This window comes from Mya arenaria, chromosome 11, assembly GCF_026914265.1.
Source record: "Mya arenaria isolate MELC-2E11 chromosome 11, ASM2691426v1".
NCBI classification, from domain to species: domain Eukaryota; kingdom Metazoa; phylum Mollusca; class Bivalvia; order Myida; family Myidae; genus Mya; species Mya arenaria.
In genome coordinates, this window is record NC_069132.1 from 63,319,101 (window position 1) to 63,331,598 (window position 12,498).

The 12,498-nt window shown below is 34.4% G+C and overlaps 1 protein-coding gene across 1 annotated transcript; it reads left to right on the plus strand.

The window, feature by feature from the left end:
• The first annotated feature begins 8,939 nt into the window (after nt 1-8,939).
• On the plus strand, nt 8,940-10,971 carry LOC128209843 (uncharacterized). Its single transcript, XM_052914085.1, has 2 exons — nt 8,940-9,129; nt 9,682-10,971. Exons 1-2 carry the CDS (start codon nt 8,998-9,000, stop codon nt 10,960-10,962), a joined length of 1,413 nt encoding a protein of 470 aa, XP_052770045.1. The 5' UTR covers nt 8,940-8,997; the 3' UTR covers nt 10,963-10,971.
• Nucleotides 10,972-12,498: the final 1,527 nt, after the last annotated feature.

The following is a 12,498-nucleotide window of genomic DNA, read 5'->3' on the forward strand; positions in this document are numbered from 1 at the left end:
AGTGCGGGGCGTGGTTGATTTCATCGCGGTAATATACTACTATCTTTATAAGGCAATACTGCCATTTTACTTTCCATCTGATTAATACGTCACAATTCGACGATTTTTTTAAATAGTAGAATGTTAAAAAGGTATTGTTGAAATAGAAGTTGGTATTGTCCTAGCTATAAACGATTACAATATATATATTTTGATTAATCATAAATATGCGAAACTAACTGTTGATCCCTTTAATGAATAATTGAACACGATTTGTATCAAGACACAAGGGCTTGACAAGAACGATTAGTTTGAATTTATATCATGTGTTATTTTTGTCTATAAAAATGTTTATGTCTGTAAAATATTTTAAGTCGAATGTTAAGACTTTATTTTAAAGATCTATATAACTAATAATAAATCATAAGACATGATAATAGAAGATAAGCAATTCTTCTTACTTTCTACTTCATTTTTTAAACTGTTTTTCAAATGATGATAAATTAAATGGGTTTTACGGATCTTCAAACTTTTCGTTCATCTGATATTCTCTAAATGTATCGGACTCACTGATCATGTATAAAGTTCGATGACGTGTCACTTCATGTTACTTTGGTTCAGCGATTAGTTTATTATCATTTGTTTTGTTATTACGTTTCCTCAAGCTGTTGATACTTTGACACGATATACTTTTAACGTTTTAACTTGATTGTAAATTTTAATGATGTAATGACATCAGCGACGCGCCGACGGTGACATCACAAAGGGAAACGAGAGACCTTAATTTCAAGACCATTATCGACTTCCTAGCATTTTTGGAAGTGTTAGGATGATAGCGAAATAGTACATCTACATTTACTGACCGTTCCAAGGCGGTACCCTACAATCCTTGATAAACACCCTTAGTTTTTATATCGTATGTATGTCCTGTGTTGTTCGTGAAGTTTTGTTCTGATGTTTCATGTTTCTAGCCTGTGATTGTTTGTTGTTCGTGTTCTTTGTCTTTATGTGCGTTTTTTCTGTGCAATAAGTTAGGGCTTATGATAAATATTTTGGATACTGAGCTTGTTCCTGCAGTTTTCCGTATAAATATTCAAATTTTTTGTTGTTTGCTGATAACTAAAAACAAGAATGTCATATACTAAGAAAGCTTACTATTTCGTAGTTATTCCATTTAAGGCTGCAGTCTCACGGATTTACCAGTTTTACAACTTTTATATATTACCAAGGAAAGAGCATTTTGTGTTAATATCTCCAAACCAATGATATAAGATTAATGTTTTACGGCTTAAACCGTTACTAACTGTTTAAAAAGGCACAAAATATCTATTTGTAAACTTACATATCAAAATCTGCGGTCTAATTTTTGTCAGCAGTCTTATATTTTTACTGGTTTACATGTTTTTTCGCAAAAATTGGCTCGTTCTCGTTCTTAGACAAAAAATTAAATGTTGTCAAAACGTTCAATCTGTGAGAGTGCAGTTTCAATGACATATTTTGACTTTATAATAAGTCAATTCAATGGGTATGTTACACTATTACGATACTATTTAACTCTGGGTTTCTCCTATTTTATTATAATTTGGTCACTTGCCATCCACAAGACATATATTTTACAAGTAAAATACACCTGAATAATGCCTTTTTTAAAGCACCCGAAGTGGGATATTCAGATTTATTACTCACCCAATATGGCCGTTTTGCGAGTGGATAAGGACTTCGCCTTCAACCGATACGTTCAGCCTGCGACGCTTGTAAGAAGTAAGTTTGAGCATGAAAATTCGTTTTATCGCCTACCAAATATTGTTTTTGTTGTTTGTTTTTTGAGGGCGAGGGGTTAGAATTATTATTTCATCGGGGAGAGTGATGGTGGTGAGACTTCGTTTTGACCTTGAATCATGTGCCTTTAAACGGGAGCATTTTATAAATTGAAATTTCTAGGATTTTCCATGTAGTTGTACTTCAGAAGTTGCTCCTCTTCGATTTAAATATAGACAGCATATAGTCTCTGCTTGAAGTATAAAAAGACATTCCTATGTTTTATACACATGTCTTGCAAGACTTCATTGAAAAAATACATCCAGTCATCCTAACAACCATTGCAAATATACGTCAACAAACAATTTGATAGATGTAGAACCTAGGTTTTAGCAAATGGATTTAATCTGGATATGTTCGTGTTGATGACATCTGTAATAAGGAAAACATTCATACTTCATACATTCACTGACAGACACTCAATGGAAATGACTTTTAAGACATGTTAAAGAACATGTAAAATAACTTATCTTCCCACACAAAATGAAGCTTTTAATTTACTTTGAACGTTTTAAAGGTTTTCATGGTACGTATATGTAAAATAATGACATATTTCTTAGTACTTATGTGTTTTGCATTCTGATGTTACTAGAATTAAAAAAATCCACGTTTCATGCACTGTTATACATAGAGTTTGTAAATATATTTTAGAAGTATACCAAAAACGAATTGTCATTTGAACGAAAAGTGTTCTACGGTTAGCCCAGTGATTAGCGAACACGCTTTCCACTAAGGCGACCCGAGTTTCAATCCCGGCCTGGGCGAATGTGAGTTTGGTCTGTGGTCACCAAGCCGAACAGGTGGGTTCCCTCCGGGTTCTCCGGTTTCTCTCACACTACAAGACCACACTCTGGCGTAACATCGTACTGACGAGAATGATTAATATAATGTTGTAATAACGTTTATCACAATCGTTGTAAAATAAATAAGTTTAAACAAAACTTACAAAAAGTATAACATGCTTTTTTCTTCAGCACGTGATGAAGAAAGGCGCTTGCGAAAAAGTGGCGACTGTGCCATGGTTGGCTTTGGTTGCACGAACTATGGTAAGAGTCAGTTGCAGCAGACTGAATAGAACTTATTTACATTTTGGCCTTGATCAAAGTTGGCCAAAGTGATTGGTCAATATTTAAACATTACTTTTGACACATGAAACTATTCAAATATACAAGATTGTCTAATTTAGTATTATGCAATAGGCAGCTATTGTTTTTCTTTGAACATAATTATATCATTGTTAGACATTTTCAAACGATTGTGTCAATGGTGTAGAGTTATTGATCATCTAGCAATTAACTGTATTAATAGCTAGAAATATTTAACAAATACACGATGAAATATAGAATATATTGTTGACCATGGCTTCCGTTTGATAATTGTCCCAATTAGAAAAAATGCATGAGAGTACAATCTACCATAAGCCATGTTTAACAACATTTTATGACATATTGTATGATATTTATGTTTTATTATCTTAACCGATCTTGTGAGATTCCACTTGTTGCTTTCCACCGATGTTAACTTCTTTTAAAAGCGCTCGTTACTGCACAAGAAGTGTGTACTACCGTGATCATTTCGTCAATTATAGGGAAGACGTTACTAATGTTATTAGCACTTGTGTCCAACTCATTTGCTCTATATCATTGTTGTAAATACCGATCATGTTGAATGAAAAAAGGCAATGAAATATGTTTAAATCAAATCAAATCATTTCGCTTGAAAAAACTGTACGAATTGCAAGAACGCAATTATGTAGCACGACATAATGAGAATAATGATAATGCATTATTGGTTGATAAAAAGTATTTCTTCGTTAAATGCGACCCTTTGAAATGTTACGGCTACGGCTAAACGGATCAAGAAAGAACATAATTTAATGAAGTAAGTATCGTTGTTGTATTGTTAAGGTAAAAAATGTGTTCCTAATATGCATGCTATTCCATAATTAAACAAAAACATTCAAAATGTTGTAGAAGAAAAGACGTTTCCGAAAAGACTTCAGAAGATCGAGGGACTAACCTTTCCAAACTACTGAACATGCAACTTCTTAGCAGCAGCTGTTGGAGGCATGTCAACGAACCAGATGTGCTCCTACAATCCTCCGAAGAGCATGTGCCTGGTGAGCATACATTATACCCCTACTGTCTGTATATCATTATTGTATTAGCATTATCACCTGGGCAAATAATATTTTGATTTATCATATAATGATGCGTCTACGATATATATCTATAACACTCAGTTATGTTAAAAAAGTGTACACTTGGTGTACTTTGATTATGACACTATATTACTGAATCAACTGAATAGTTTAGTCGGCTGTTCTTAAAATATGTTTGCCAACTTTGCATCGTTTCCAGTTAGACGAGGGTGGAGGATTGGTGTGCCGGAAGCCAAACACGGGCGATCAAGTGGTTATTGGTGTGGCCTCGTATTTTAGGACTCCAACTGAGGAATTCGGGTTGACGTATTATTCACGCGTGTATCGGTTCCGGAAGTGGATTAGTAGGGTGGTAGACAGGCTAGAAGAAATGCTGTAGGAATGTGTAGGGTGGAAGGTACTGGTAGACTTCAAGCGAGGACAGACTGTTTACGACTGATCAATCCTTCGACGCACAACCAACACTAATTTCATTATCTAGTGTAAATCTGATATTGAAATAGAAATAAAAAGCAAAATCTCATATTTGTCTATAATTTTCGATTAATCTATGGAACACACTGAGTATAGTACAAAAATAACAATGGTACAAATACATCTTATATTAAGTGGAGTGTAACCTCCAAAGTTCACGGTATAGGAATTTGCTTACGATATGCCCTCAGCAAATCTTCATAAGACATTATCAAATGTGACTAACCACGTCCAGTCCTATCACAAATCAGCTATTGTTGTTGTTTAATTTGCGTGTTGAGCAGCGTATTTTATAAAGGCTGATATTTGATACTAATTTTTGTTTTGTGTCGTTATGTTCTTCCATTAAAATAAATTACTATTGTATCAGCGGATGACCTTTTACGGTCATTTGAACTTTAATCCAACTGACATGACGGATACATTAACAAAATTATTTTACAAACTAGTGGCGAAATATAGCTCGACGTTTTAGTACTGCGTGCAACCACGAATTTTCACAATAAATCTCAGTCGCCTTCCCGAAAGCTTAAAATCTGTAAAGTAACACATGAACGTTCACTTAAATTGTAACACTCCATTCAATATAATAAGCATTTGTACACTTGCATAAAAATAAATGTTCACGTAAAGAATATGCATTTTGCAACTGAAGGGTTTTAATGTGACAGGCTAGGTCTAAATCGTATGGACGAAGGGAAAACATAAATACATTAGTTTTAAAGTAATCAACATTTTATATACAGTGCCATATACATTGATATAGCGAAACATCATGGAGTCAAAAAGCAAAATTTATTTCTTTACGATGTCACCTAATAGAATATCCAGATGGACGAATCCGCTAAAAGGAGACACCGTAACCACAAATTCAGATTACACAAGTAAATATGATCGACTGTCATTTGGAATAAGGACGGGTTTTTTACGTCAACGTCGTTTGTTTTCAAAACTAATTTATTTAAGTTAATGCTCATTTGATATATTTGTCTTTGAACATAGGCCTTTGTATAATTTTGAATATTTTGAAAGATCATCGTATCGTACAGTCGCTTTTTTCTTTAATATTTCCGATTCGTAAAGAAATGTTTTATTGGTCATTGATGCAAAGATTATTGTTTTTGAAGTAAATATTTCAATTTTATCCGTGGCATTCACTCAGTATTTAACTAATATTTAATGTGCATTATATTGTCGTAGTCTTGTTGAAAAGATGATACATATATCTTGGAAAGATATCCCACTGATCAATGTCTCTTATCTCTAACTCCACTTTTACAACAAAGCAATTCAATCAATAATACATTTCCCTCAATACATACAGAACTTTCCAGGCCAATATCAACCTAATCACTGACAATTTTGACGTAGATATACACACTTTCACAGAAACAACATTCTTGCAAATGATATAAAAATTCTATCGGGTAATAAGGCAATAACTTTCGATATTTGAATCAATATGGCGCGATGAGATATTGCGCTTTTATGTCCACCCGATACCTTAATATACATTTGAGTGACCTGTGTTGAAAGGGGCTCATTTTACTCACCTTAATGAACACCAACCAAACAGCAGATCGCAGATACTCATATAAACACAACTTTGTATATTTGTTTTAATCCGAGTAGCGTTACTAAAGCCTTTCATTAAACTATTACATTTAAGTTATACCGTAACATTATTTTATTTTTAAAGAATGCTCTAATTTGAACTACTTGATATTGTTTCATCATTGAACCAATTATTGTGTTTAAATTTCAAACCAAAATATTGTTAACACTTCCCTATAAAACGGGAACAAGTCTTTTTAATTGGCTCAAACTGAGTTATTTAACTTTAATTTCGGTGTGATTAATCAATCTGAAACCGTATGGCCGCCAATGTGTTGTAGTAGAATATTTTAAATACTTGTATTCTCATATTCTTCAGTTTTTTGAGAACGAGTAAAGATCATTAAATTTAAATGAACATCGTTTGATCTCCTCCGATTTCAATACATGTATGTGATCTCCTCCGATTTCAATACATGTATGCAAGACCAAGATCGTTTAACAGCCCAATAATCGTAGCCAATCACATAACACCTTATTCAAATTTGCTTTCCGTACCATATAAACGGGGTCAGTCAAGGACGGGGATGGGGAGGTGTGGACAGTTAAGCCTATTTTCATTTATGAAGGTGACTTACTATTGTCACAGTATATTGATTTTAGAAGCAAAATAGTTAAACAATTCATTATGAGGCAATACGATATATGTTTGCTGGTTTGAGTGTATTTTACTTGTATGCAGTTAAGTTTATTCACAGTCTGAAAAAAATGAGCAAAATTCAAACTAAGAAATAATTAAACTGTTCGGAACCGTCATCGTGACTTTCAAGAATGACCGTTTCTTCGATAAAAAAAACACGTAGCGCGCTTCGCTAAGTTTATTTGATGATAAAGTACGCATACATTACGTCTCAACACACTCCTTCTTAAAACAAGCAACTCCGTTTGCATTGACGAGACGAGTTTATTTGTGGCTACAACAGATACAAGGTGTAGACAACAAACACAACATACACGCACAATATTGTACTATAATTATTTACTTTTTGCATGCATATAGGAGAATGCCATCAGGTTTACGTAATATCATACATAATGTTATCTTCTTATAACATGTACGTAAAATCACATATATCACCCCAAACCGAGCATGTCACATATATCCCCCAAACCGAGCATGTCACATATATCACCCCCAAACCGAGCATGTCACATACATCATCCGAAACCGAGCATGTCACATATATCACCCCAAACCGAGCATGTCACATATATCACCCCGAACCGAGTATGTCATAATCCTAGCGAAAAGCATAGTATGGTTCTGAATACAAATAACTAGCGCATATAAAAATAAGGTCGGGCATTATTATCTGGGATACTGGCCGTAAAGGATAAACCTCGCTTGTCGTTTTTGAATGTGCAAGGAAAATTGTATTCGTAGCAATGAGCGAAACACGTTTTAGTGTTTCTCAGACTATCCATTCAAATTTTAGACAGCGAATATATCTGAACATGCTCTTCGTAACAAAAGTAAATCACTTATCTGGAAATATCAACATTATAACACTCTACCAACATGTATAAGGCCGCAAAAAAAAGATATAAAACTTGATGTTGCCCCTACAGCAGTCTCGATAGAAATGACCACCACTCACTATAATCCCCTAAATCATGCCATTTACCAGCGCTAAATAGTGCCATCCACAACACTAACCAAACCAGCTTTAGTCAGTCGATTTTGAGACAATTTTCCTTTATACAATATAACGCGGAAACTGTATTTCCTTTTAAAGGACTATACACCAGATTGGCATCACAAACGTTTTTTTTTATTCTGTATCAAATCTCATGACAATTATTAAATGAATTTTTTTACTCTTTGATATCATACTTGTAAAAGAAATACCAAAATGTAAAAACATATCGAGTCGAAGACCGGATTCAAACCGGTGTCGCCAAAATTGCTGATAACATTGTCTAGCCAATCACTTATATGGAATAAATTCTACTATGTAGACATACCTAGTAATCTTTTTTAATGGACAAATACTAAATAAAATGCGAAAATAAATTAATTGTGAACTATGTGGTACTTCAGTAAGTTAGTTTCATTGCATTGTACACATCGATACCAAGTTTATGTCAGTTTTCGATTATTTCCTTTTAGCTATTTTATCATACGGAGTTCAGTCCCTTTAAGACTTTCATCATTTGAACAATAAATGTTAAGCATTGATACATTGATGTATGCTTTCTGATGATACAGGAGAATTTTCAGTGAAGTAATTACTATGTATTTCTGTTCCAAACAATGAAATATCATTTTAATATCATCACTGCTTTGAAACGTAAGCCCGCGCTCAATTCCAAATCATTCGTCAGCACGCACAATGCTGGGACACAATTTCAACGACGTTATTTTCAAAAAGACGTTTCATTTACAAGCATTGTAAGTCGCATTTGGAAAAAAACTTATTTATATCCTTTTTAGAAATATACTAGTCAGATTATATATTTATTTCCGTGTAATATCGCAATAAATTTAACGTCGAAAATCCCAGACTAAATATTAAGGTTTGCATTGACTAAAGTATTGCGATCTTAACGATAAACAAATGAGTATCATCTTGATGATTTAAACTTTGCAAGAGATATGTGTTTTAGATATAGACTGCATACCCATAATACCAAGAGGACAGTAGTTACCGTATCATTTATTTACTAAGATTAAACATACACCACCCAGTAAATAAACATATAAAATAATGAAATCAAAAACGAACAAAAAACCTTTCAGATTACAACTATATAAGAAGCGTTCTTCTGCATAGTCTTAAGTGTCTGTCAGAAGAACATTGAAGCGCGTCCAGGACTCGGAAAAGTGATTTTATGGTGGATTATACCATATGCACCGAACATGGAGATTATACGCAGTGTTTTTTTTGATTCTGACATATTTTGTTGTTAGTTGCCTCTGCAATTCGACAACAAGTCCACTTTGCAGGGAGATGAAACCGTGCACGAGTGACTCAGGGAAGAACGGAATGTGTCTCCATGGCACCTGTTATACTCACGTAGACCCTGAAACAAGGCACTTGTCAATATTGGTAACAGCGCAATATCCGGCTGATACACTTCAGGTACAGTAATAATCATTTGAAACTTAAATAATTAGTTTAATGTTATCAGTTAGGTGATCTCATATTAGCCGAGATATTTATCTGACGTCAGCAGTTTTAGACTGAGGACAACTCGGCCATTATAAAACCACCTTATCAATGATCATTATATTAACTATTACATATGCTAGGACATTTTAATTCAAAACATGACTTTACCTACCTTGCCATACAGTCAATAAATAATAGGCTTTATCCGCTTTAATTATTTTATTCATTGTCTACATATACTTATTTACTGTGATTTACATGTCATATATTACAAGAACTACGATAATTGGAAACATTAATTATATTTTCTTACCGTATTCGTATATGTAACGAGTGCAATACATCTTGCAACAATCTGTGATTATTTCAATTTACTAACAAATGTTCTGAATATTAAGCATTATACGGAATAATGGCGGGGAAAAAGAATCATATCGAACTAAATGCAATAAAAACCAATATAAACATGTATAATTATATATTTTATTTCTAAATAAACTCATACTATTAATAAAAATCTAGGCTCACGGTGGACGAAGCCTGTATATGCGAGGCAACGGACTTGGCTTATCGTGGAACAAGGGCATTGAGATGGGTCGGTCTTCCAAAGATACTTGGACCATGCTGTTTAACTACAAGTCTACCCCAAAGGGTTTTCAATGCGAACCTTGTTATGGCGACGCTGTGCTGCCCAATAAGCTCCTGCAGTTTCGTATCTTTGTAGACGACCATAATGACATGATGGGTGCCAATTTTGCCCTCAAGTTACCTGTCTCAGCAGCTTCAGCGTATTTTAAGACAAGACCTGAGTTTGTGTTTCATCCTTGGTTTTACACTAACTCCGGCAGTCTAAACAATTTGACTGTGGCTTCACAATATATAGGAGGTCGAAGAGATGTTGCCGTGTGGCGTCCGCCAAGCTTTTTGGAGAATCCTTTCAAATCATATCCTGTTGTCATTGTCTTTGACGTCGGACCTAATGAAGCTGGATCATTTAAATATATATTTGATGAATTGGTGTATCCAACGCAAGTATCCCAAGAAGCCATCGTAGTTGCCTTTGGTGACTACAAGATTCAAAACAGGGAAACCTTAATGACACCAACGAGGGCAGTTGACCTTGAGTGTATTAATGGCACATTCGAAGACATGTGTGGATTTTGCTTGCCGGACATTCGTACTTTAAATGGAACTCAATTTCAACAACTAATGATCAATAAGTGTGGTAAAAGAACCCTAGTCGGTGGCCTAGGTGAACAGACGCTCGACTTTCTTATTAACGAAGCTATGCCAGAAGCCAACAGGTCGTCCTCTGGAAGAATCCAGCCCGGTAGATATGGCATCCTCGGCTACTCCCTTGGCGGTCTAATGTCATGTCATGCAGTTTGGACACGACCTGCTGTATTCTCCTTCGCTGCATGCATGTCGCCTTCGTTGTGGTGGCCACTGAACAATGAGACAAATGACCTCTGTGATTTTGATTTTAATAACAAAACTTTGACGAACCCTGAATACGCTGTAAATCGACCACCCCAGAGAATCTTAATTGATTCTGGGGGCTTAGAGAATGTCAAGCCGTACAATTTAACACAGGCCGCAATCGACGCGGCCCATGCCATATCCTCGCATGAGAATTATAAGCTGGATGAAAATGTTTGGATCGAAATCTCGCCATCGGGGAGGCATACCATCCTTCAGAGCTTAAGGAGAATGCAAAATGCATTTAGTGTACTACTACCAATAGAAGGGGAGGCAGCCATGCCTGGTCAACCGGAACCTATCGTTCCTGGTTTAGTTGGATAGTAGCTTGTATGCATTGAAATAAGATATATATATATATATATATATATATATATATATATATATATATATATATATATATGTTTTGCAAAAGCGCTTTTGTTATTGAATTGCCTATTGTCATATTAGCTTCAAACAATGTTGTATTTAGTTCTTTGAAATATTAGCAGACCATTGTTAAAAGTATCTTAAATAGTTATGAAACTGTATCTCTATTTTCTTACTAATAATAGTAAAAAACAACAGTAAAGTCCCTTATAACTATCTATAATGTGAATATTACTGTGAGACAGAAGAATCGAATGATTCAAGTGTCTTATTATGTTCAGTGTGATGTTTAACATTAATAGTCACACTGACACTCACAGTTATATTTAATCGTTGTCCACAAAGTCATTCTGTGTCTTGATTTGTGTCTATAGAGATAATACTTAAAGTTAGTTATAGCAGATGTTGTATATATTATGATTGTCTTAATGTTGTCGGTTTGAGCCAATAAGATAAGAAAATGCTTCAAATACTTTAATAAAAAGCGACGTTTAAGCACAGTTTCATTGTTTTGGCCTTAGTAACAACACCAAAATCGTATTATTATGGTCCAAGATTATTTTGTTTTTATTAATCAGATAATGACAGTCTAACATTTTAAAAGTCAGGGAAATATAGAACACTTTCCTCTGAAACCTCAATTTTATGAGCAAATTTTATCTTCAAAATCAAACGGTAATTTCCCTCCATTACGGTGACCGTTTTCATTACTTAAAATACCAGCTTTAAATATATTTATGTTAAAATTTGAATAAATGCACCGGTCATTGGTGTTTAATATTTGACGTTTGAGTGTTGGTCGCAGGGTTTTCAGCTATGTTCATTAACGGTTTGGGCTGTAAATAAAAAAGATAGAATCATTTTATTTTATTATTTGTTCTTTTATAATGCATTCTTTCATCCAAATGGGTGGTGATCATTCTGTCTGTTCCAAATATGCGCTGGTCCTTTGCGATATGATACGTTATTTAAACATGTGTTCAGAAGGTGTTTAGAAGACCGGTTAGCTCAGTTGCTGTGCTTTTGGACTACACCATTTTATTATGCATTTATAGTTTTAATTTTGATTAGCATCATGAAATTCGATATTATCAATTGCCATATGCGTTGGCAGTGATATACTGAACTGCAAGGGAAGTAACCGCTGGAGTTTTGCGTGACAGCAGTTTAAAGTCACACAGTGTTGTTTTTGTTTATGTACTATTGAATTCAATGTTACTTTCGGTTCTTAAAATCGATTACCACAGAAACTAATGCTCTGGACATTTTTATTAAGAAACGGCTTTCATTGGAACAAAATCAACCGATTTTATACTTTGGAATACACTTTGCTCTTGCGAATGCTCTAACGTTAAATATAATTGTATAAATTGCCCCGTAATTTGAACACAGTGTTGTTATTTATTTCTGCTCTTTCTTGATTGCATGCGTCTAAGCGACACACCCTACCACCGGTTGCTCAAACATATTAGTTTAAAGCGAATGATATCA